This window comes from Pinus tabuliformis, chromosome 2_1 (genome assembly GCF_031772625.1).
Source record: "Pinus tabuliformis cultivar Carrire ecotype Pingquan chromosome 2_1, CPIR1, whole genome shotgun sequence".
Lineage (NCBI taxonomy): Eukaryota > Viridiplantae > Streptophyta > Pinopsida > Pinales > Pinaceae > Pinus > Pinus tabuliformis.
The window spans coordinates 539,956,723-539,981,409 of record NC_142299.1 but is presented as its reverse complement, the minus strand read 5'-3'; the positions used below and the strand labels follow the sequence as shown (position 1 = coordinate 539,981,409).

Below are 24,687 nucleotides of genomic sequence, written 5' to 3'. Positions count from 1 at the left end.
TTCTTTTCTTGAATAAGTACAAATATCAAAATTACATTTATGAAGACCGAACCTAGTTACATTTCCTTCAACACTCCCTCTTAACTAGGGAGCTATTCATACAATATTACAAGGTGTTTGGCTATTATCAATTTCTGAAGAATTCACATAAGAGAAACCGGATTTGCATTCCATTTGTTATAGCATCATATCAATCAAAATTGTCATAGTGCAAGGCCTTGAATAATAACTCCCTCTCTTCATGAGATCATGAGCTACAATGCTGGCGATACCAATGATTTATAGACACCTTCATCATTGTCTCTCAAGGTACATACCCACTTGGGTGTTCTCTGAGTATGACCTTCTAGGACTGTTCTTAACTTGGGTTCCTAGCCCTCAAAGAATATCGGTCTTCTTGCCTACTCTTGTCTTGGATGCCCTAGACATCCTCAAAGAGTATCAGATGCCTAATCCTCCCATTCTTTCTTCCCAAGTGAAAACATGAATGTTGTGTCTATATTTCCATTCATGGCCTTCATCTAGACTTATGGCTATTAGTCTTGGTCTAGTGCATGACCCATGAAATGGAAAAACACAATTGTTACTCCTTTGTAATCATGGGTGATCCAAAACTCCCTCTTGATCAGGGACTTGTCAGAGCTCCCTCTTAACTATGGACTCTTTCATTCATCAACAACTTCTTCTTCATGGGTCCTTTAGTTGCTTGATCTCCTTCATTTCTTTGATGTCATGAAGTCTTTGTTCGAGCTTCTTCTAGGTAGGGCACCACCCATTGATCACTTTCCTTCCTGGTTTATCATGTCATTGCTTCCTTCGTGGAAAGTGGATTTCTTGTCATACATCAAGTTCTCTTGTCATCTGGCTACTGTACTCCTTTGTCATCTGTCCATGCTTCAAAATACACTTCTCATGGATACAATGTTGTACTTGCTTGTTTACATGCTTCTACCTAGTATCCCATCATGACTTCATCTTGATATTGCCTCAACATTAAATGGTGCTTTTGCTGGATGGCTTCTTCATCATGACATTTTCGTAGAGTAGAATCAATTATTTGCATCTTTCATATCTCCAAGGCCTTCATAGATGTCAAGGGTTCTTCATTCCTTTGTCAGAGCTGTCCCAACTTCTTTCGAGAGATATCTTCAATGGTTCTTTGTTCTTTCGGGAGATATCTTCAATGGTTTTATGTCGGATAGTGATTCTTTGTGGCCATGGTGTTCTTCACATGCTTGATCTCTTTCTTCATTTGCTTCTTCTTGGATAGATAGGTCAACCATCTTATGCTTTTTGTGAGAGAACTTCTTCATTGCTTGCTTCCTGGACTAGTCAGCATTTCTTCTTGCTTCTTAATCAACAATCTTATACTTCCTTATGTGAGCATATTCTTTTGTTGACCTTCATTGCATTGTAGTATATGCCTTCGAGCACGTCCTTGGTGAAAGAGATTCTTTCATACTTGATCATGTTATAGAACTATTCCCATGACTCAATAATATACAAATGATAACATGACTAAACTTTGATGCATACATGCCTCATCTTGATTCTCCTTTGATCATCTTATCTTCATTTGGTTGTCCTTGGTGTGGTCCTTCTTGCTTCATCTTAGCTTGCCTACATATCATCCTTTTCTTGAATCCCATGAATGGGATTTCCAATGAGACATTTTCTTTGGTTCATGAACCTTCTTTTGAAGATTCCATCATAGTCTCTTAAAGGCCCTTACCCTGCAAATGTTTCTTTCCTTTTGATGATGGAGGTCTTCTAAGATTCTTATTCATGATCAATTTTTTTTCATAGTGGATGAGGTCCTATTCTAGGTATGCTCCTCTACATGAATATCTTGAGCTATACCTATCATGCTCCTATATTCTAGAATATATTTGTAACCATGAATTTGTTCTCTTTATAAATGCTACTTCTTCATGAGTATCTAAAACTCTATGTACTTCATGCTTCTAGATTATAGAAGATGTTTCTAGCCATGCAATTTTATTTTATTCCTACATGCTCCTATCCTACTCAAAACTTTGAAAGAAGACTTGAAGTAAAGAGTTTGACTTAGTCATAGTAGAGATCCAGAGGATCTTCCTTATTTTCTTCTTCTTTCACCTCGAGTCATGTGAGCTTCTTCCCTCTTTCTTTTGTTGTTGTTGTCCTTCTTAAGCTTAAGACAATTCCTTTTGTAGTGTCCATATTCTTGACATCCATAGCATTGGATTTTGGACATGTCTTTGTTGTTTGTTCTTCGCGGTCCAAATTTGCCAAATTTTCCCTTTCTCTTGGCCATGGTAGCAAATGCTTGCTCCTTTGATCCCACATCTTCCTTTGCCTTAAGTCTTGTTTCCTCTGTTCTGCATAGAGACCACATTTCACTGAGTGTGGTTGCTTCCTTCTTGGCATATATGCTACATGTGAAGTTGCCCCAATCCTCAAGTAGAGCATTGAGTACTACAATAGTCATTTCTTTGTTAGACATGACTTCCCCAAGCTCTTGAAGTTGATCTCTTATCTCAGAGATCTTCAATGAAGTAGGGAGCTATTCCTTTCTTTGATATCTTCATCTTGTACAATTCATTCCTTAGAGATATCACTTCTCCAATTGTGGATACCAAGAATAGCTCTACTAGCTTATCATAAATTTCTTTTGATGTCTCAAATTTAGAGACATAAGGAATGAGAGTCTTTGTTGGATTCTATTAGAATCCTTTGAGCTCTTGTCTCATCCTTATTATACTTGGCTAAGGCTTGAGTTTGTTCCTTAGCAGGGATAGTGATATTCCCTTTGACATGTTCTAGAAGTTCATTCTCCTTGAGAAGTAAATCAGTCCTCTTCTTGCATGCAAGAAAGTTATTGGTACCTACCAATTTGTTGCTTTCCTTGCAAAAAGACATTGATGTATATTCAAAAGGGGAGATATGCTTACTTGATAGATTTTGAGATGTAGTGGATTTGCTTTCTCCTTGAAGACTTGATGGCTTGCCTTTCTAGGATCTTGATGTTCTTCAAGTTGCCTTATCCAAGTGGATTTGCTTCAAGTAGACTTGATTGATGGCTTGGCTTGCGGTGTAGGTCCCTTCTTGATCTTCTCTTCTTTGTAGGTGCCTTTATGTAAGGTTCTTCTTCTTGCTATGTAGTCTTCCTTGATGAATGATGGATGGTAGGCCTTCTTTTCCTTGAGTAGATTTGGCTTGATGCTTCAACCTTATAGATGCCTTTCCTTGATGAGTGTTCTTTGAGTTGCCCTTTCCTTGATGTGTCACCTTAGCTCCGACACCATGTTGAAGAATCTAGGGCAAATAAGTGTAGTGTGATTCTTCGTTACTTGATAACAATTTGTGGAGTCTGTTTACTTTTTCTTGTTAGCTTAATCTTCTTCTTCTTCTTATTAATGCATGTATGTGTACTTCATCAAACTGCTACCAAAACATAAGAACAAGAACACAAGATGTTGGCTCTCTGCCAGGGCCAAAACCTCTCTTCTCTTTAGAGAAAAACCCTTTCGTGAATTTCTCTTATTGAAGCTTCTACTGATCAATGCCAAACCCTAGACCCCTGACTAGGATATCCTCCGAGCACAAGTCAAGTCCGTCCTCCGTTCTGCTCTTTGTTCCCGACACATAGACTTCCTCCTTTCGGCACTTTGCTTCCCAGCACTTTGTCCTCCTTCTTCGATATTTGTCAAGAGATAGCTCTTGCTCATGTGAGCTTCTTGATGTGATATGATTCCTCTTTACTTAGAGATGATCTTCACTCATGAAGACACCCTTTCTTTGATCCAACAAGGTTCTTCTTGAGATAGGTCTGCAAACTGGTGTAACTGAACAACAGTCCTAGTTTAGCTGTGTAGTAGGAACCCTAGAGAATTAGGGCTCTTTTTCCTTCGCTATAGATGGAGACTCCTTCGCTTGACTTGGGAGGATTTGTAGACTTGATCTTTCACTCAAACAAAGATAATTCATGAATTTCTCTCTAGCTGCTGTTATGCCATAGATTTGCCTTACTGTTCCTTGCACGCGTGACTGTTTCTAGCTCTAGAAACAGTCCCTTACACTTCATCCTAGGTCTCTCCTGCTTTGCTGCACTAGTGACATGGCCATTAAAGCAGATTCATGAGCCTGTAATTTATTTCTTGAAATTTTTCCAAAATTAACTAACAGAATTAATGAAGGTACTTACCTGTGCACTTGCGGTTGCTGATGTCTCCAGCTACTCTGCTTCGGTTACCAAAAGACCGAATCCACCCAGCCAAACTGAGCAGATCCTCGCTACTCAGTCCAGTAAGCTTCTTAGTTGAAGCAGACTGTTCCCTCGTGCCCAAAAACCTCAGAACAATCCGCGCTCTTCCTGTGGATAATTTCAATTTATGATGTTCTTCCTCCTTCAGTTTTCCTTTCCTCCGTTCTTTTCCTTCCTTCCCCGGCTCCCTCTAAAATTCTGCTCGGTGGTTTTTATCTGGTTTCTTGGCGGTGGCCGCTCTTCCACCAACAGCCCACCGCTTAGCCTTCTGGTGACACCTTCCATGTCACGTATCATATATATCTCTGTTATGGTCATGTATATATTTATTTCATTTATAATTTAATTAATTATATTTCTTTATGATTTATTAAAGTACTTCTTTAATATTAAGATTATAACATTATACTAAGTACCCTTTTAATTAATTTCTTATATATATTTTTATCATTTTATTAATTTATTAATATAATTTTTATTAATAATTTGAAATATATAATTTATATAGCCCTCTTTTAGTATTTACCCATTAATCATGATACATTAAGCAATATGGGTGTTGATGGATGAGTAGAACCTCTATTCGTAGAAGTGTCATGATGTTTAATACTTATAGTTAATTTAGTATATAAATACTAGTGCGGTGTATGCGACACATGCATATGTAGCTATCATATGCATGCATTGTATGCCTGCTATTATTCTTGCATTCTCTATATTTATAGATAGGTCGTTACAACTAGAGGGTCCTACTTCGTCTTTCTTTACCCTTTTTTGGTCTTCCTTGCTCACTGATTTCGGATGTAAGTTCTGACGTTATGATGGAGTGGACAACCTCTATATATAGAGGTCTGTCCCTCCTTTTAGGCTGACTTGAAGATTGTAGGCCGACTTGACTTATTTGCTTCGGTTGGCTTCCTTTGATGGTGTCACATGCTAGGAGGAGACTTGCACTTGTCTTGGAGGTATTCCTTTGACCTTTTTACTATTTTATACATAGTGTAAAACGCCCTTAAGGTCTTCAATATTTTTCTTTTGACTATTTGATTCATCTATAGCACTTAACATGTGCTAGAACTATTTCAATGAGCAAGAAACTCATTGTCATATATTATAAAAATAATATTTCTTTTCTTGAATAAGTACAAATATCAAAAGTACAGTTATGAAGACCGAACCTAGTTACATTTCCTTAAACAAGACTTTGGGAGTGCCATTTCTGAAGTGAAATGAAATTTACTTTTAGGGATAAACTGTTTTAAGGTCTTTGTAGAGTTTGAATGAGTCTTTCTTGTATCCATAGCTAAGTTACCAGAAACGTCCCTCCAAAACCCCAGAAACACCATTCAACGTTTCGAAAATGGAAATGGGTATGAAATGGCATGAAATTGACACTGAAAGGTTTTAGTTTTCTTGGAAATGTAGGATCCTATTTCGGAAACGTTTATTTTTGCAAATGCGGGATCCTATTTTTGAAATGTTTCTGGCATTTTTAAGGGTTTTGGATCTGTTTCCAGAGTTTCCTGACTTGGATATTACGTTGAATGCCATGTCTCATATGCCTTTGTTTGATGAGGAGGCACCAATAATTGCATCTTCAAGTGGACATGGCAGCAATGCTCCCACTAATGGAGAGGATCCAAATGTTGATGTGGATATTAATTACATGGATGAAGACATATTTGATGATATGTAAATGTAATTTTTATGATGTTTTAAACTTTTTAACAATGAACATTGATTAACATAATATGTCATATGATAGTAGACTGCTGTCATAGTTCATTTTGTAATTTCTACTATGTAGTGTTCATTTATCATTATTAATTTTGGTGATGATGTTAATGATTGAAATTGGAAACAGAAACTTGATGATATGTTTAATGTGATAATAAACATTAATGATGATGACTATGTTTAAACTTTATGCTGAATTGATGATGATGATTTGTTTATGTTGAATTCATGATGATGATTATGTATTTTTAAATATAGAATCTGGATTCTAAAAAATGAATGGTAAGATGCAAATTTTATTTTGTCATTTTATTTTATGCTGTTTCCTTGCTGTATCGTATCCGTATTTTTAGAAAATTTGCCGTATCCGTTTCAAACCCCATTTCTGTATCTGTTTCAGTGCCACTTATATCCATAGGACTATCATACAATAATTTTCAAAACTTTTTGTGACTAGTGTTGGTGTCCCATTAGCTTTTTATTTTCATTCTACCTGATTTCTGTATATGCTTTTTTGGATGCTTGATTTTGGGTTGTGCACGATCTGGCTTTAACTTTATTGCCAGTTTTATTTGTTTCTTTTATGTAGATAATTGACAGAAGCACTTGCACATATTTAGTTTCATTTTCTTTTATCAATAGAAAAGGGCAAGCAAGGTTTTGAGTGCCTTCTGTTTGATTGCAGTTCAATTACATGCTGTGTAGCTGTGTTTCCCCAATATTAAGAACTCAGGCATCAAAGATAACATAATGCATGTGTATATTTGTATTTTATATTAATGTTTTCTATTGTACTCTGATGCAGTGATATCTTGGTACAGTGAAAGGATATTTGGTACAGTAAAGGGCTATCGAATCACCTACTGAAAAGGTCATCTGGTTGTTGTGCTGTCTGATTGTCAACTTGAGTTTATTTGTCTTTATTCTACATCTTGAGGAGATATGATAAAGTCTCTAATTGAAGGTATCAGGTAATTTGAATGCATGTATGAGAAGGGCCTTTAGTGCAATCCATGTGGTGTTCAGTCATGTTACCATGGTATAAGTAATTTCATTCTAAAATCTTGAATTTATAGATTCAGATATTGTATTGTCTAGGATAAACGTACTGATTATGGCCTATGTTTAACGGCAAAAAAGTAATGACAAATTTTGACAATGGCACACCTTTCAATTCGGCAAACAGGTGGTTCTTTGAGCTGTAGACAGTTAATGTTTCCTCCTTATTGACCATTAATGAGTGCCGGGGTCTTGAACAATTTAAAGTCATTGACAGTTTTATTATCTAAATGCCTTGGCAGTGAATTTTTTTTTATCGACTTATCTGTTTATTCCGATTGTACTCCTAAGCTATCGAGATAACAAAGTTTTACTAGTCTTTAACTACATGCAAGTATATTCCTTAGCTACTAAATACTAATGTTTGTTATTTTCACAAGAAAAACCTCGTGTAAAACACAAGGGATGCTTCCCCACATTCATGGATGGATGATATCTCTAATAAACCAGTTGGCATAGATCAGTGTCCCTCAGCCTGGGGGATTTGAAATGAGCACCTGCTGACATGGAACTAGCCAATTGCTCAGCAACATTGGCGACAATTGAGTGGACTGAGTGAACTAATCCCTTGACCTAATGTTCGTTTGTTATGACTGCCAGGCTGACATTTATATAACCTGCTCTTTTATCTGGGTTAGATAGACTTGTGCTAAGGATTTTCTTGTTTACAAAGTTCCAATATTAAGGAATCATTTTAATATTTTTTCTATATTACTCTCATGCCTCTATTTCTGCCAGTCACTGCAACTAGATTTAACTTCTATAAGCATAGACAACCCAAGATATTAAAATTAGTTTAAGGTATGATCTCTGTTAGGGAAAATCAATGCTGGGCTTAGATATCAGTATATATGTTGTAGTTCAAGTTGCAGGAAACGTAACACCCCTATGTTGCTGGGTTGGGAATGCATGGAACTGCAGAAGCTGGTCTTGCAATGTCTTGAATACAGATAAACATCTGGAAATGTGTTTTGGAACATGGAAATATTTTGGAGAAATTTTCAAATATGGAAACACGTCTTGAAGCACCAGGTCGACTTTCTGAAATGTTTCAGCTCAAATAAGGTGCATTTCTGGCCAATAAAAGCACTTCAAAGGTGCGTGTGACCTGCACTAAGTACACAAATGTTTACTGACAGGAAAACAATGACAAATTAAGTCTAAAATCATTAATTTTCTTGATCATTTTATTCATATTTTCATGATAATAACCTATTTTTGAATTCTTTTTTTCATACTTGTGAAATACCACATTTGTGTTTTGCGCAACTTGGGTTCTAATGTATCAAACACGCTATAAAAAGATGAATATGACCATAATTACTAAATCTGTGTATCCATCGTCAGTCTATACTTTACATTGGGTGGCATTTACCAAGTCATGGTCAAAAGCACCTTAGTCGTTTATTTACCAAATGACAATTAACCTGGATACTTTACATTGGGTGGCATTGACCAAGTCATGGTCAAAAGCACTTTAGTCGTATATTTACCAAATGACAATTAACCTGGATTTCGCATGGTCAAATGCTATTTACTAGTGAAATACACAAACTGATTCTCATCCTTGAATTGCTGACTGTAGCCAAGTTTGGAGAATATAGTTGCTTAGCAAGCTCATTTACCATGCCTTTTCTCTTGTAGATACATACAATCTTGATAAGGTTATAACATATACAATAAAGTTTGTCATGAATTCCATATCATTTTATATTGTCATGTTCAATTCGAAGCTTTCGAGTTTCTGCATTAAATTACTGTAAACTTCATTAATTAGGCATTAGTTTGTCATGTTAAGGTTTGAAGGTTTTGCAAGAAATTGAAAGGCTGGATTTACATTACAACTAGTGGAATTGTATGTAAGTGTTTCATAACTGTTGAACTTCTTTATATTAACCAAAATTGCTTCCATGCAAACATATGTGGCTTAGTCAATTTGATTAACATTAAGGTATGGGTTGTTGAAAAATGTAACTAGGTTTGGTCTTCATAATGACGTGTAAATTGTGATTTTATGTAATTGATGAAAAGAAGAAAATAAAATTATTTTTGTAGTACTTGAATAATGAGTTTCATGATCAAGGAATTTTATTTTAGTTAAGGTTCCCATTGTGAACTTTTAGGTTTTGTCATCTAGGGATAAATGTCAATTTGAGTCAATGTCATATATGAAGAACGCTTCTTGGGCATGTTACATTTGTGTATGAGTCATTAAATGTATAAGAAGGCCCTCCAAGCCCAAGTGAAGGCACCTCCTACAAGTCGGCTACAAGATGGAATAAAAGATCTTCACCAAATGACATGTTGGATTACCCTCTAACAAGTCGGCCTAATTGATGGGGAAGCAACTATAGATAGGGTAGCTTGGCCTCATTTCAAAGCAATAATTTCGGTCATCATCAAGTGTGAAACAAGAAGTGCGAAAAGGTCAAGAAAGATAGTCCTATAGCCAGCGAAGTAAAGCAAAGGAAGAGCGAAGTCTTTAAGAGTGTTTTTGGGTCATACCTGCGAAGAAGAAAGAGGTCATTTGCTGCATAGGAAGTCGAGATGAATTGCAATCCTCCTAGGTAGCCGAATTGGAAGAGGGGCAAGTCAAAGGAGAAGTCGAGACAAGCTAGAAGGAGACTCTATCGTAAGCGAAGGTATCAATGACATTTTTCTAGGAGAAACTAAGATTTCTAAATTAGGGTTGAAGATTGCTCAAGGATGCCGAAATAAGGAGCAAATTTGAAGCAGAGCGAAGCCGAAGTTGAAGGATAACCGAGAAGAAGGAAGGAACAAAAGTTTGACAGGATCTCAAGAAGGAGGATTCGTGTCTTGGTCTTGGAGTGGCCAATAGGTCAAAGGTCTTTGTCTTGGTATTCGTCAATTGAGGTCTCTATAAGAAGAATTTGGTCGGGTTTTCCTCTCAAGTGGGAGAGGTTTTGGCCCTGGTTGATAGCCTATATTATGTGTCTCTTGTCTCTTTATGGTTTATGCATTGGTCGCTGATTGATGAAGAATAACACTATAATAAGATAAGTACAAGATGATCATAATCTAAGAAGTAAAAATCATTCACAAGCAGTTATCAATAGATGAGAAATCGCTTAATCTCGATGCCCTAGATTTCTCAAGATGGTTTCAGAGCTAAGGTGACTAAATCAAGGAAGGGCATCTTATCAAGGGACACTCAAGGGTCAAGGAAGGCATCAAAGCGAAGATCATCTTGAAGTCAAGATCTATAAAGGAAGCATTATAACCCTAGATCAAAGAAGAAGTCTACAAAGAAGTTTTGGAACCCTCAAGCCATCTCAAGAGACCTCAAAGACTCTAATCAAGTTAAAGGACTTATACATCAAGCAAGACCAAGAACGTTGTCATCAATATTCTAAGGCGATCTCTCTCTCATTGAAGCAAGATCCTTACCATTGAAGACATCATCAAGAAGTCATCATTGATCTTCATCAAGAAAAACACCACCATCAAAGGATCCAAAGGCATCTCCCTCTCTGTGTGATCTAGGATCATTATTGAAGAAAGTTATCTTCATCAAGGAGAAGTTTTACATTCTCTATATCATTATCAACATCAAGGAAGCAACAAGGAGAAGGAGCATCCTATCAAGGTAGTATATTTATGTCCACATATGAATATGTAAAAATGTCTTTTTGCAAGGAAAGCAACACATTATTTGGGGCTTCAAACTATCCTGCATGGAAGAAAATGATAGATATGAACCTTATTGAAAATGAAGTTATAGAACATGTCAAAGGATCAATCACCAAACTAGCAAAGGAAGATGCTCAAGCACTTGCAAAGTATATGAAAGGGGGAGTTAGGGCTCAGATGATTCTCATAGAATCCATCAAGAATCCCCTCATCCCATATGTATCAAAACTCGAAACTTCAAAATAAATCTATGACAAATTGGTAGAGTTATATTTCGTAAGCACTATTGGAGAAGTCATCTCATTAAGGCAAGAACTCTATAAGCTAACAATGTCAAAGGAAGATGGAATAACCTCATATTTTATGAGGATATCTGAAATCAAGGATCAACTTCAAAATCTGGGAGAAGTCATGTTTGATAGAGAAATGACTACAATTATAGTAAATGCACTACCGGAGGAGTGGGGTAACTTTACTTCAAGTATTTATGGGAAGAAAGAAGCTACTCCATTCCATGATCTATGGTCACTATGCAAGATTAAAGAATCTAGACTAAAGGCCAAATTTGATGTGGGAGCAGGTGAGCAAAGTCAAGCTTATGATACAATGACAAGAAGAAAGGGAAAATTGGGAAAGTCTGGTTCTCGTAAAAAGAAAAGGGACATGGCTAAGATTTAATGTTATGGGTGTCAATAATATAGACACTACAAAAGAGATTGTCCTACAATCAACGACAATAACAAAAGAGGAAGAGAAGAAGCCCATATCACCGAAGAAGTGGAGGAAGTTGATAAGAAGAAGTCCAAGAAAGAGGAAGTAAGAGATCTCTACTATGGCGAAGATTATCTTCCTCACCTAAGTTCTTTTCAAGTTCCTAAGTCTTATGTTGTAAGATATGACTATCACGATTCACTAAGAAAAATGATGGAATGCACCATGGCATCATAGAAGCAGTAAAAGCAAGAGCTTGAGACATCATTATAGAGAAGCATGAAAGATGGTTGAAATTGAAATTTATGGTAGTCAACTATGAAGGACATAACTCTTAGGAACCTCATTGGAAACATCAGTAGCACTTATGGAAAAGAAAAATTCATCCAGGACAAATCTCCTCATACATCAATCAAAAGGAAACATCCACTGGATGGGGATACTCTAGATCCTCAAGATTCTCTGATGGAATATTCATCAAAAGATTCACCAATCAAGAGGGGAAGAAAGTGTTTAATCAAGAATTCCAAACTTGCGAAATTCATGAGATGATGGTATGATGACATAAGAGGTGAAACAAATCATGGGATTGAAGCTCTTTTTTATCAAGGACGTTGCTGAAGGAAGTCTAGATGACATAAAGGAAAATGAGATATGTATGCTTACATTCGATATTGTAGAAGTCATGTCATATGGTTATGTGTAACATGGATCAATGCTCTATCTTGAGAGCATAATCATTAGGAAGGATCTCCTTCTTCGAAGGGATGTAGGAATGCATGAGTCACACATTCCCAAGATGAAATCAACATAATATGTCCTCATATGTAATATGAGGTGGTTGACAAGAATTGAAGGAACTTTAATTCGAAGATTTTGGGAATGAAATGTGTAAAAGAAAGGAAGTAAGAGATGGTGGAATATGCAACCATGGAAAAAGCAATCAACATCTGAAAACCAGAGAAATCTGACCAAGATATCTTTAAGAAAGATATGTAGACTTTGATGAAGTCTAAAAGAGAGAGAGACCCTTGACAATATATATCTTTGGGAGATGTGTCGACATGTATGCAGGATGTTGATGCACTCTAGAAGATGCCATGATGAAAGATCACCACAAAGGTAATTTTGATTTAAGTGTTCATTTCTTATTTTGAACAAATATCTAGATGGGCTTATGCAGGGTTGTTGAAGGAAGATCTACGGATATCTTCCACCACTGATGACCATATAGAAGGATCAAATTTCCTTAAGGAAACTTGGCATGAAGGAAGGCCATATATGAATTGATGGATCACTTTCTGATGATGACATGACTGACTCATGGATGAAAGTGATGGATGGTTTGTGCCTTATGAAGAAGTCCCAAACATGAAGAGTCCTAGATAACGAAAAGAAGTTCGTGACATCGTGAGGAGGAGTTCTTCAAGCACTGGTTGTCCCATCATTTCCACTTGAGGAGTTGGTGTAGGTCCTTAATTAAGAGGTAGCCTGGAAACAAGTTTTTTACTTGAAAGAAACATGGAAGTAAAATTCCTAAGCCAAGAGGGAGATTAGATACATTCCCTACGTAGGAATGAATACATTCCTTTATTGGAACAGGTACGTCCTCCCTAATTAAGAGGGAGAGATAAACACATCATTCTTGTCTTCAATTAGGAAGATAGAATGGAGGATTAGGTAAACATCTGTCATCTGATGCTCTTTGAGGATGAGTTAGGGCATCCATTATAAAAGTAGTCATAGAGGATCGATATTCTTTGAGGATTGGGAATCCAAGATAAGAATCGTCCTGGTGGAACACACCCTCAGAACCCGGGTGGAGTATGTTCCAAGAGAGACAATGAGGGTGTCTATACATCATTGGTCTTGGAAACATTGAGCTCAAACCTTGTGGAGAGATAGAGCTGTTAGTCAAGGGCTTACTATGCGACAACGCTGGTTGATATGATGCTAAACATATGGGTTATCAATCCAACTCTTGTTATGAGAATTCTTCAAATTGAGAATGACCAAATACCATTATGAATACCTCCCTAGTTAAGAGGAAGTGTTGAAAAATGTAACCAGGTTCGGTCTTCATAATGACGTGTAAATTGTGATTTATGTAATTGATGAAAAGAAGAAAATAAAATTATTTTTATAGTACTTAAATTATGGGTTTCATGATCAAATAATTTTATTTTAGTTAAGTTTCTGATTGTGAACCTTTAGGTTTTGTCATCTAGTGATAAAAGTTAATTTGAGTCAATGTCATGTATGAAGGACCCTTCTTGGGCATGTTACATTTGTGTATGAGTCATTAAATGTATAAGAAGGCCCTCCAAGACCAAGCAAAGGCACCTCTTACAAGTTGACTACAATATGGAATAAAAGATATTCACCAAATGACATGTCAGATCACCCTCTAACAAGTTGGCCTAATTGATGGGGAAACAACTATAAATAGGGCAACTGAGCGTCGTTTCAAAGCAGGAATTTCAGGGATCATAAGTTTGAAACAAGAAGTGCGAAAAGGTCAAGGAAGATAATCCTATAGCCATCAAAGTAAAGCAAAGGAGAGAAGTCTTTTTGAGTGTTTTTTGGTCACATGTGCGAAAAAGAAAGAGGTCATTTGTTGCAAAAGAAACTGAGAGGAATTGCAGTCCTCCTAGGTAGCCAAATTGGAAGAGGGGAAAGTCAAAGGAGAAGTTGAGACAAGCTAGAAGAAGACTTTATCCTAAGCGAAGGTATCAAGGACATTTTTATAGGAGAACCTAGGATTTCTGAATTAGGGTTGAAGATCGCTCAAGGAGGCCGAAATAAGGAGCAGATTTGACACAGAACGAAGCCGAAGTTGAAGGATAGCCGGGAAGAAGGAAGGAACAAAAGTTTGATAGGATCTCAAGAAGGAAGATATGTGTCTTAGTCTTGGAGTGGAAAATAGGTCAAGGGTCTTGGTCTTGGTATTCATCAATTGAGGTCTCTATAAGAAGAAGAATTTGGTCGAGTTTTCCTCTCAAGCGGGAGAGGTTTTGGCCCTGGCTGATAGCCTATATTTTGTCTCTTGTCTCTTTATGGTTTATGCATTGGTAGCTGATTGATGAAGAATAATACTATAATAACCATTAGGAGAGTTTTAAGGTCTAAAATGGGCCTCCTAAGGAAATTATAAAATAATAATGGAAATAATAAAATAAGATTAGATTACATCATCAAATTTTAGAGGGAAAAAACATTTTTTTTTTCAACTTATCTCCGTATAAGTTTACTCAAACTTTGACCGGAAACACTTGTTGGATGCAAAATTTGATTCTAAATCCAAGGAGTACCCATGTTGCATACTTTTGATGGACATTACTATATGAAAAATGAAAAATACATGAAATAATGTGATTGCAATCACGTTTTTCATGTATTTCTCATTTTTCGTGTAGTAGCATCCATCAAAAGTATGCAACATGAGTACTCCTCGGATGAGGAATTAAATTTTGCATCTAACGAGTACTCCCGCTTGAAATTTGAGTAAAACCTTAGGGAGATAAGTTGAAAATATGAGTTGAAAAAATAGTTTTATTATTTAATTATTTTTTAATCTTTTTATTTTTTTACTCAAAAAATGGTGAATCATCACCCATGGTTGACATCATCATCTTGAATCCTATTGGTTCTTATAAAGTTTATTTTGGTTGTATATTTTTCTTAGGAGGCCCATTTTAGACCTCAAAATTCCCTTAATGATAAGTAAAAGATGATCCTAATTTAAGAAGTAAAAAAATTCCCAAGCAGTTATCAATAAACGAGAAATCACTTAATTTCGATGCCCTAGATTTCTTAACATGGTTCCAGCGCTAAGGTGACTAAATCAAGGAAGGGCACCTTATCAAGGGACACTTAAAGGTCAAGGAAGACATCAAAGTGAAGATCATCTTGAAGTTAAGATCTACAAAGGAAACATCATAACCCTAGATCAACGAAGAAGTCTACAAAGAAGTTTTGGAACCCTCAAGCCATCTCAAGAGACCTCAAAGACCCTAATCAAGTTAAAGGACTTATACATCAAGCAAGACCAAGAACGTTGTCATCAAGATTATAAGGCGATCTCTCTCATTGAAGCAAGATCCTTACCATTAGAGACATCATCAAGAAGTCATCATTGATCTTCATCAACAAAAACACCACCATCAAAGGATCCAAAGGGAACTCACACTTTGTGTGATCAAGGATCATTATTGAAGAAAACTATCTTCATCAAGGAGAAGTTTTCTATTCCCTATATCATCATCAACATCAAGGAAGCAACAAGGAGAATGAGCATCCTATCAAGTATATTTATGTCCACACATGAATATGTCAAAATGTCTTTTTGCAAGGAAAACAACAAATTGGTTGGGGCTTCAAACTATCTTGCATGGAAGAAAAGGACATATATGAACCTCATTGAAAATGAAGTTATGGAACATGTCAAAGGATCAATCACCAAACTAGCAAAGAAAGATGATCAAGCACTTGCAAAGTATATGAGAGGGGAAGTTAGGGCTCAAAGGATTCTCATAGAATCCATCAAGAATCCCCTCATCCCATATGTATTAAAATTCGAAACTTCAAAAGAAATCTATGACAAATTAGTAGATTTATATTTCGTAAGAACTATTGGAGAAGTCATCTCATTAAGGAAAGAACTCTACAAGCTAACAAGGTCAAGGGACGATGGAATAGCCTCGTATTTTATGAGGATACCTAAAATCAAGGATCAACTTCAAGATTTGGGAGAAGTCATGTCTAATAGAGTAATGACTACAATTGTACTAAATGCACTACCAGAGGAGTGGGGTAACTTCAAGTATTTATGGGAAGAAAGAAGCTACTCCATTCCAGGATCTATGGTCACTATGCAAGATTAAAGAATCTAGACTAAAGGTCAAATTTGATGTGGGAATAGGTGAGCAAAATCAAGCTTATGCTCCAATGACAAGAAGAAAGATAAAATTTGGAAAGCCTGGTTATCGGAAAAAGAAAAGGGACATGACTAAGATTTAATGCTATGGGTGTTAATAATATGGGAACTACAAAAAAGATTGTCCTATGATCAAGGACAATAACAAAAGAGGAAGAGAAGAGGCTCATATCACCGAAGAAGTGGAGGAAGCTGATAAGAAGAAGTTCAAGAAAGAGGAAGTAAGAGATCTCTACTATGACAAAGATAATCTTCCTCACTTAAGTTATTTTCAAGTTCCTAAGTCTTTTGTTGTAAGATATGGCTATCATGATTCACTAAGAAAAATGATGGAATGCATCATGGCATCATAGAAGCATTAAAGGCAAGAGCTTGAGACGTCATTATAGAAAAGCATGAAAGATGGTTGAAATTGAAATCTATGGTAGTGAAATATGAATGATGTAGCTCTTGGGAACCTCATTGGAATAGGTATGTCCTCCCTAATTAGGAGGGAGAGATAAACACATCATTCTTGCCTTCACTTGGGAAGTGTTGACGGTTTTGGACCCGCCAACATGTCAAGGGGATCTCCCGGGTAAGAAGTCCCAATTAGACCTCATACTGTTTGGTGTAGGAGTCCCGACAGTGGGTCGTAAGGTAATGCCTTGACCGCGATGTCACACAGAGGCAAGTAAGATAGCTTTGTCAGTAGCAAGGGTGTGACTGATGCAGAGATTCAAGGAATGTGTATGAGAGGTTCCAACACTTCGAAGGGAGAGGAAGGTGAAGGTGAGTTCCAGGTTGAAAGGGATCAGTCCCAACTTGGCTAGGAACAAACCACATAAAGGACATGCTTAGCTTTTGGCGCAACATTCCACTCGGATGCGTCAGCCACAAGATACAAGGTAAGATAACATGAACAACACATGGATCAGTCCAAGACGAGTGTGACGGTTGATATAGCAAGGTTCATGTGAAAGGTCTATCTGATGTCTGACAAAGATCTGCCTGATGTCTGACAGAGCAGTCGACATAGACGGTGACAACATTAACAACATATGCAACACATTAACAACAAGATTCATATAATTGCATACAAATCAGTTCATATACGAGTACGTAATTTAAACAACATATGCATGAAAATGTGTTGGCTCTTATTATTAAAGAAGTGTAAGTCACAATCATACAATGCACCATGTAAACCTACTAGCCCCAACAGTGGAACGTTACAGCGACATCCACCTGCTCCTCCAAAGAGATGTACTAGCTATGTGCAGTGGAGAAGCCAATGTGCGTTACAATACAGTCCAAGCCTTCTTCAAGATAGTCTTCGTAAAAGCTTGGCTCACCAAAAAAAAACCTATACAATGAGTTATGAGGGACTATTTATATCAAAGGGTGGGGTGACCCTTGGCTTTTCCCTTTGTGACCATTGAACTACCCTCATGACTCTTCACCTACTCTATGACTGTTACATTCACTCTTGACACTTGACTTACACTTAACATGACTCAACATTACAATGCACATGTACCCATGTGAACAACGACTTGAACAAGCCAAACTAGACACCACTATGACTTACACAACTATAGAAGTCCAACTGCTCGACATCCTCAAGCTGATCAATAGTAACATACTGGTGCCAAGATTGGTAGTCTCTGATAATGTCTGAGTGTTCTGCCATGACATCCATCTGGAACCTGAAACTTGCCTCCATGGCATCCGGGTACGCTGCTCGGGCTCCTCTATCCAACTCATCTGAAAGAATCCGCATCATTGTCCTCAATGCGGCCAAACCAACAACATACTTGTGCATGATGTCTGCACTGATAGGCAAGTATGGATTGGTGGCAACACACATCAACTTGTCGGAGTACGAGCCAAGCCCCTGTTGGACATGCTTCTTGGTCTTCGCTTGGGTGAGAGTCCCAAGTGATGGAATCGCATGTGTGTGCACCACAACTTCCATGCTCCTGAATACTCATGCATGGGAAGCCTGTATGCCAGTGATGAGTTGCGATAGGTCCTCATAGTTTCGGATTTGACTCTGGATATGTGCTTGTAGCTCAATTGCATTAGCCCTCATCATCTTGGGCAAATGAAGTGGGGCTCCCTTGTACTTCATCGTCCATGCCTGCATGTTGTCAACGACAACATGTATGTTCTTCAGGGTGCGAGCTCTTCTCACACTTCAATGTTGCCATCCGTGAAGATGAATGAATGCTTGATGCACAATACCAAACTTGGAGTACAATGCTCACATGACTGTGTCCAAGGACAATACTTCATCTAGTATTGCCTTCTTCAGTTCAGCTCGGGCGGAGATTGTCACCAAGTCTCCTCCCTGCTTGGCCACCTGTAGTTCCTTCGTTATTTGCTCATTCTCAACTATGAGGAAGCGAACACTGGAGCTAGTGGCTTCAGCATACAATCTAGTTGCATCGGCCAAAGCAGTTGGGTCCTTGTGCACATTGGTCAAAATCACTTGTTCTTTAACTTGCGTAGGGGATTTTTAGTCCTTCGGAGTTGGTACTCTGTCAGGATGCACAACTCTATGTTGAGATTCATCAAAGGAGCTGTTGCGCATCTCTGCTTCCGGCTGACCACCAAGGATCTCGGTGCCTTGGTCATTCGAGATTTGCTCATCGTCTGGATGCATTGAAGTGGGCGAGTCAACCTCTCTGTGGTGAGGCATGAGGTCAGTGTCCTATTCCAACTCCGGCTACTCCATGTTTGCATCCAACTGTTTAAGAGCCTGTTCTATCTCATGAGCAAAGTCTTGCCCCTCCGAGGTTTCACCTGTTCGCCTGATGCCAGCTGTTCAGAAGAATCAACTACTTGTACGGGCGCTGCTTCATCTGTTTTCACGTGATGCGCCTCTTGCTTTTTCTGGAGTTGCTCCCTCAGCTCATGCAACTCCCTCTATGCTTCTTCCATTCTCTTCTTATCTCTCTGCGTTTGTGCGATTTTCTTGTAGCATTGCTGCCTCTTTTGTTGAATTTCCATAACTGCTTGTTCTACAATTGGATCTACTTGAAACTTGCAGCTTTGTTCTTCCTCCATGCAGTCGACAATCTTTCTCTTCCCTTTGTCGTGCACAGGTATGCTTGGCTTTGCTGCCTCTGTTGTTGCTGCTACTGTTGGTTTTCTCCGTGGTGCTTCTTCATGCTGCCGTGCTAACCATTCTATGGTGAAACCAACCTGTTCATTGGGTCTGGAGTAATGGTAACAATACCTCTATGAGTTTTCCTCGGCCCAATGAAATGTCCCATGGATTCATCTGAACTAAACTCTCATGCAGTGATCCTTCACAATGTAATGTGGGTCATATGGGTTGAAGCTTCAGAGGTCGAGTGGGTACTTCCTCATTCGTTCAGCGTCGACATCTGCTTGCTTGAAACTCCTGATCTCGTATAATCGAATTCGCAACAGAAGCATGGGCCAAGGTGCCTTCTTCTTCCGCTGCAGCCTCGCTGTTAATCCTGCTGAGAAATGATACGCTACTTCCTGCATGACAAGCACTTCCAAAGCAATATTTGGCAGAACATGCGGAGGCTTCTTCGCACTGAACGCTCGGATGAACGTGTCGTTCGGTGAGGCATACCAATCTGCAATGCCTAACAATGCCCTCATTGCTTCTTCTGACATGCAGGGTGGATCTTATTCGAATATCAACCTGTACACTGGGGTGAAAAGATGGTTGGACAATTGTTTGATCACTCCTCTGAAGCTGCGCTCGAAGAATAGCTTGAAGTATGTGCTCACAACAGTGTCCGTTGGTGACCATGCTCACTCTAAGCTCGGGAACTCATGTCGGGCACATATTGCATCTAGAATGTAGGCGGACATATAAATGTTCGCATGCATGCCTTCGGGTGACTATTGAGCCTTCGTGACTTGCTCCTTCAGCTGATGAGCCAGTATGCTGGACTAGTTTCACGGTCTTCCTTCTCTAGCTAGATGGTCCAGCACGACCACCCAACTCTGAGGGAAGGTTTCAGTGCTCGCTTGGCCACCTAGTGGACACACAAATATGACCAAGTATTGGTATGCCTTCCTCAATATCTTCGTCTTATAGATCCGATTAGGGGTCATGTTGAAATGAGCTGGCTCCTTTACCCAATCCTTCAGAATATCTTTGGAGTGGCCTCTGCTGTTGGGTAAGCTGAACGGAGGGGTCATGAAAATCATGGGCTCATCCATATGATACATCTCATTGTAATTTTGTGCCCAAAAGGTTGCAATATTCTTCCCACTGACACTGCTCAAGGTCATCGTCTTGGGGTTGGTGTGAAAGATGATCCAGTGAATCATGCCCGCACATGGCAACGCGGGGTATCTGCATGCAATCCAGTACAAGCAAGACTTATGAATGTTCGTGTACTCCTGACGGTCTTCAAGGTCTTCCCCAAAAGTACATGCGAATGTTTCATTCACCTCTTGCCTCTTCAGTTTGATGTCCTTGTCTAGATATAACTTCATATCTTCGTAGATCGGCAAACCAGAGGACACCTGCTCAATTGCTTCTCTAGCTGCCATAACATTAGTGTCTTGAGATCTTGTTCTCTTGGAAGCCATTGAGACAAATGAACAACTGAAAGATCTGGAAATAAGAAGCATGTATGGAAAGAAATATGTCAGTGAAAACAAAGCAAATCCGAGGAAGGACACAACACATCATTGGGGAATGGATGAGCAAGATTCCACAAATTTCACTGGAACGCTGAGTGACTGGCTGCCAAGACTGCGCAAAAGGTAGTCTGCACTGCCTGGGAGGTTGGACTGGCTATTGGATCTGCGAAATGCGCAATCCAGTTGGGCAGTTGGTTGCTAGGATTGCGCAATGCGCGATTCCAGCTGAGAAACACCGCTGGACCAGGGACAAATTTGCGCAATTTTTTGGGCAAAATAGCCACTGACCTCCAGAAATGCGTAATTCAGTCTAGGAGTCCAGTGCTAAGCCAGAATGCGCAAATCTGGAGAGGAAGGTGAGCCTTCCTTCTCCAGATTGTGCAATGTAGCCTTGGTGAAGGCAGAGACCGGGCTAAGGTTGGCCCGACTCGTCGACGATCAACTGAAAGCAAGTCGATGAAATGCATGGTGACACTAAGTGATAGTAGAAGTGATAAACAATGCATGCAAAACATGAATGGAATATTGAGAAAACATATCAACAAGAATGTGGATGAGGCCATTCGCTGGTTGGTCGAACGTCTGTGCAAAACAGTTTCATGCATGTGACAACAGTGAGATAGCAACGTAAATTGAAACAGAGCTAGGACAAGCTAGAATATATGTAAATGATGCAGGAGCATCTGGACTTAGCCATCAATGTGAAGGTTTGTTCACATGTGGCTAAACGAGTTGAATTTCATTGACCTGAGTGGTCAAAAGTCAGTTTTGGTCGAGAGGGTTGGATCTCTCGAAAATGATCTGTAATTCATTATTGTAATAGTTAGGAAATTGTCTTCTTTTAGACTAAGGGATAAAGTTGTTAGTATAGGTGTGTAATGGAGCTTGAAAATAGCGATTTCACTGTTAGATTAATTAAAAATAGAGATCGAGTTGTTCGTTCAGTTAGAATGGGATTTGATTCATAAAAGGAAGAAAATGTAATGAAGAAGGATTAACTGAGAGGGTTGAGGATTGAGCGAGAGGCGAGAGTTGAGTGGGAGAGAGGGTTTTGAGATTGAAGCAGAGGTTTGTTAATTTGTTGTAATTGAGCCTAGAGGGCCAAGACTATGTAATTATTATTGTATTGAAGGAATTTGATTTAGTGTGCCTCTATGTGTTAATTCTGGTTAAAACTCTCATTTACTTCTGTGGATCTGCGTTCTGAAGCGCATCCTGGTATTTTCCCTGTTTTCATATTTTAATTGTTAATCCCAGTATTTAAGTGTTAATCGCAGTCATTAGTATTAAAGACGGGGGTAGAAGAGCGCATAAAGGCTCGATCGTGATTTAAGGCCCGTACTCTATCCTAACCATTGATCTGAATTTCAATTGCTTACGTCATAATCAACTATGGGGTGAGGATTGTTTGATAATCTGTGTTAGTTGAAGAGCCGCTAGCCGTAGGATTGATGGATTCTGTTATCCACTGGATTTCGGGTTTTAAGATGTTCAGAGTTTAAGTCTAAACTCAGACCCGAACTTTTATAGATCAAGGTTTATATATCATATCGGCTCTGTGAGGCGGGTAAGTTTTGCGCAAGTTCCCTGTGCGATATCGCATCAACCGTTGGATCACTGTTAATGCTGATTGTTGGATTATATCGCATCACATCGTTCATAAGTGAATGAACCTTGGCCGGGAGAAATTGCGATGTGCGATGATCGGGTGATTATCGATCGTTAGATTTGGAGAGAGGAAATCAATGACGTAGAATGAAGCACCTAGAAAAGGAAAAGTCAACGCGGAACCAGCTATTGTTCAATTGTTATTCAGTCGCTGTTCAATTGCTGTTCAGTCGCTGTTCAATTGCTGTTCAGTTGCTATTCAATTGCCACTCAGTTATTGTTCAATTGCTGTTCAATTAGCCTCCTGCGTCATTTTTGGTATCAGAGCACAAAGATTGAGTTTGACTGTAGTAAACATGCTGCAAAGGAGAGGAGCTGACATAGGTCAAGGAAGACCTGAAGCAAATGTAGTTCTGCTGGAGTTTTCTTACAAGGATGGACACAATGGAGACTGCGCAGAGGAGAGTAGTTGATGAAGGAGTTGAGAGTGCTGCAGAAGAATCTTCTGAGGAAGAAGAAGAGGAGGAAAACGAAACTACTAGAGTTATCAAGATGTTGGCTAAAGTAGGTGGAAAACCAAAGGCGGAAATTCTTGTGTATGAAGGGAGTCTCAATGAAGAAGAGTTAATGGATTGGATTAGTTCACTGGACAAATATTTTGACTATGAAGAGGTTGATGACAGAAAGAAGGTGAAGTTTGCAGTCATCAGATTGAAGGGTCATGCAACTATTTAGTGGGATGAACTACAAACATCTAGAACGAAAAAAAGAAAGTCCAAGATCAAGCAATGGAATAAAATGGTGAGTAAAATGAAAGCTAAATTTATGCCAAAAGATTATCAGTTAAATGTTTTCAAACAGTTATAGAATTTAAGGCAAAAATGAATGTCTGTTAAAGAATACACAGAAGAGTTTTATAGATTGAGTATTAGAGCAGGACATGCAGAGGATGATATGGAGAAGGTATCCAGATATATCAATGGCTTAAGATATGACATACATGATGAGATCAACTTGTTGAGTTTGAAGACCATTGAAGACACCTATCAAGCAGGTTTGAAGGCAGAAGAGAAGATATTGAGAAATCAAAATCAAAGGAATAGAGGGAAAAGTTTAGTAAGGGGTAGAGGAACTAATAGACCAAGGGTTTAGAAACATCAGCACGAAGTAGGAAGTTCAAGTAGCAGACCACCACAGAGGAGAGATTTTAATAGAGGAAGATTAACACGCAGCGGAAGAGGTCGAGGAAGAGATATTTGGTGTTACACGTGTGGAGAATGGGGACATGTATCATGGCACTGTCCTCATAATAGAATAGAAAGTCAGAGGAATGTGAATGTGGCTGAAGCAAAGCAAGAAACACCTCGAATTATAGAAAAGGAAGAATCCCCTGAAGTAGGAGAATCCCTGTTGTTGAAAAGGGCATTGCTTAAAGCAGAGAAAGAGACTGAAGAGCCAACGCATACGAAGAGTATATTCAGAACTACGTGCAAATCCAAAAGGTAAATGTTGTAAAGTGATAATTGACAGTGGAAGTACTGATAACCTTGTTTCCACAGAGATGGTGGACAAGCTGGGATTAGTGAAGACAATACACCCTACTCCTTACAAAGTGTCGTGGTTGCAGAAAGGACATCAGATTATTGTGACAGAACAATGCAAGGTAGAGATACAGATTGGTACGTATAAAGACGTGATATTGTGTGATGTAATGCCAATGGATGTATGCCATGTATTGCTGGGAAGACCGTGGCAATTTGATCGGAAAGCTATTCATGATGGAAGGAAAAATACTTATACTCTGGAGAAGAATGGAAATAAACATACACTATTGCCATTAAAGGATGATGCTGACAAAAGAGCACCTAGAAACATTGTTATGCTGATGAGTGTAAAGGAACTGTTGCAAGAGGTTGGAAAAGGTGAAGAAATGCATTTTGCTGTCGTAGGGAGACCTAAGGTAATTTTAACTTCCACAAACATAGATTATTTACCTGAAGAAATCAAAACTATGTTAAATGATTTTGCTGATATTATTGTGGATTAGTTCCCAAATGCATTGCCACCAATCAGGAGTATTAGTCATCATATTGATCTAATACCGGGAGAAAGTTTGCCA

General features: G+C 38.5%; 1 protein-coding gene across 1 annotated transcript in view; it reads left to right on the top strand.

Moving 5' to 3' along the window:
• Positions 1-7,298, top strand: part of LOC149201412 (U2 small nuclear ribonucleoprotein A'-like) — a 172,789-nt gene extending 165,491 nt beyond the window's left edge. Inside the window, exon 8 of the mRNA XM_089402943.1 lies at positions 6,789-7,298. Within this exon, the coding sequence (XP_089259069.1) occupies positions 6,789-6,791 (3 nt within the window). The 3' untranslated portion in view covers positions 6,792-7,298. The remainder of the gene's footprint in view (positions 1-6,788) is intronic.
• The last annotated feature ends 17,389 nt before the right edge of the window (positions 7,299-24,687 follow it).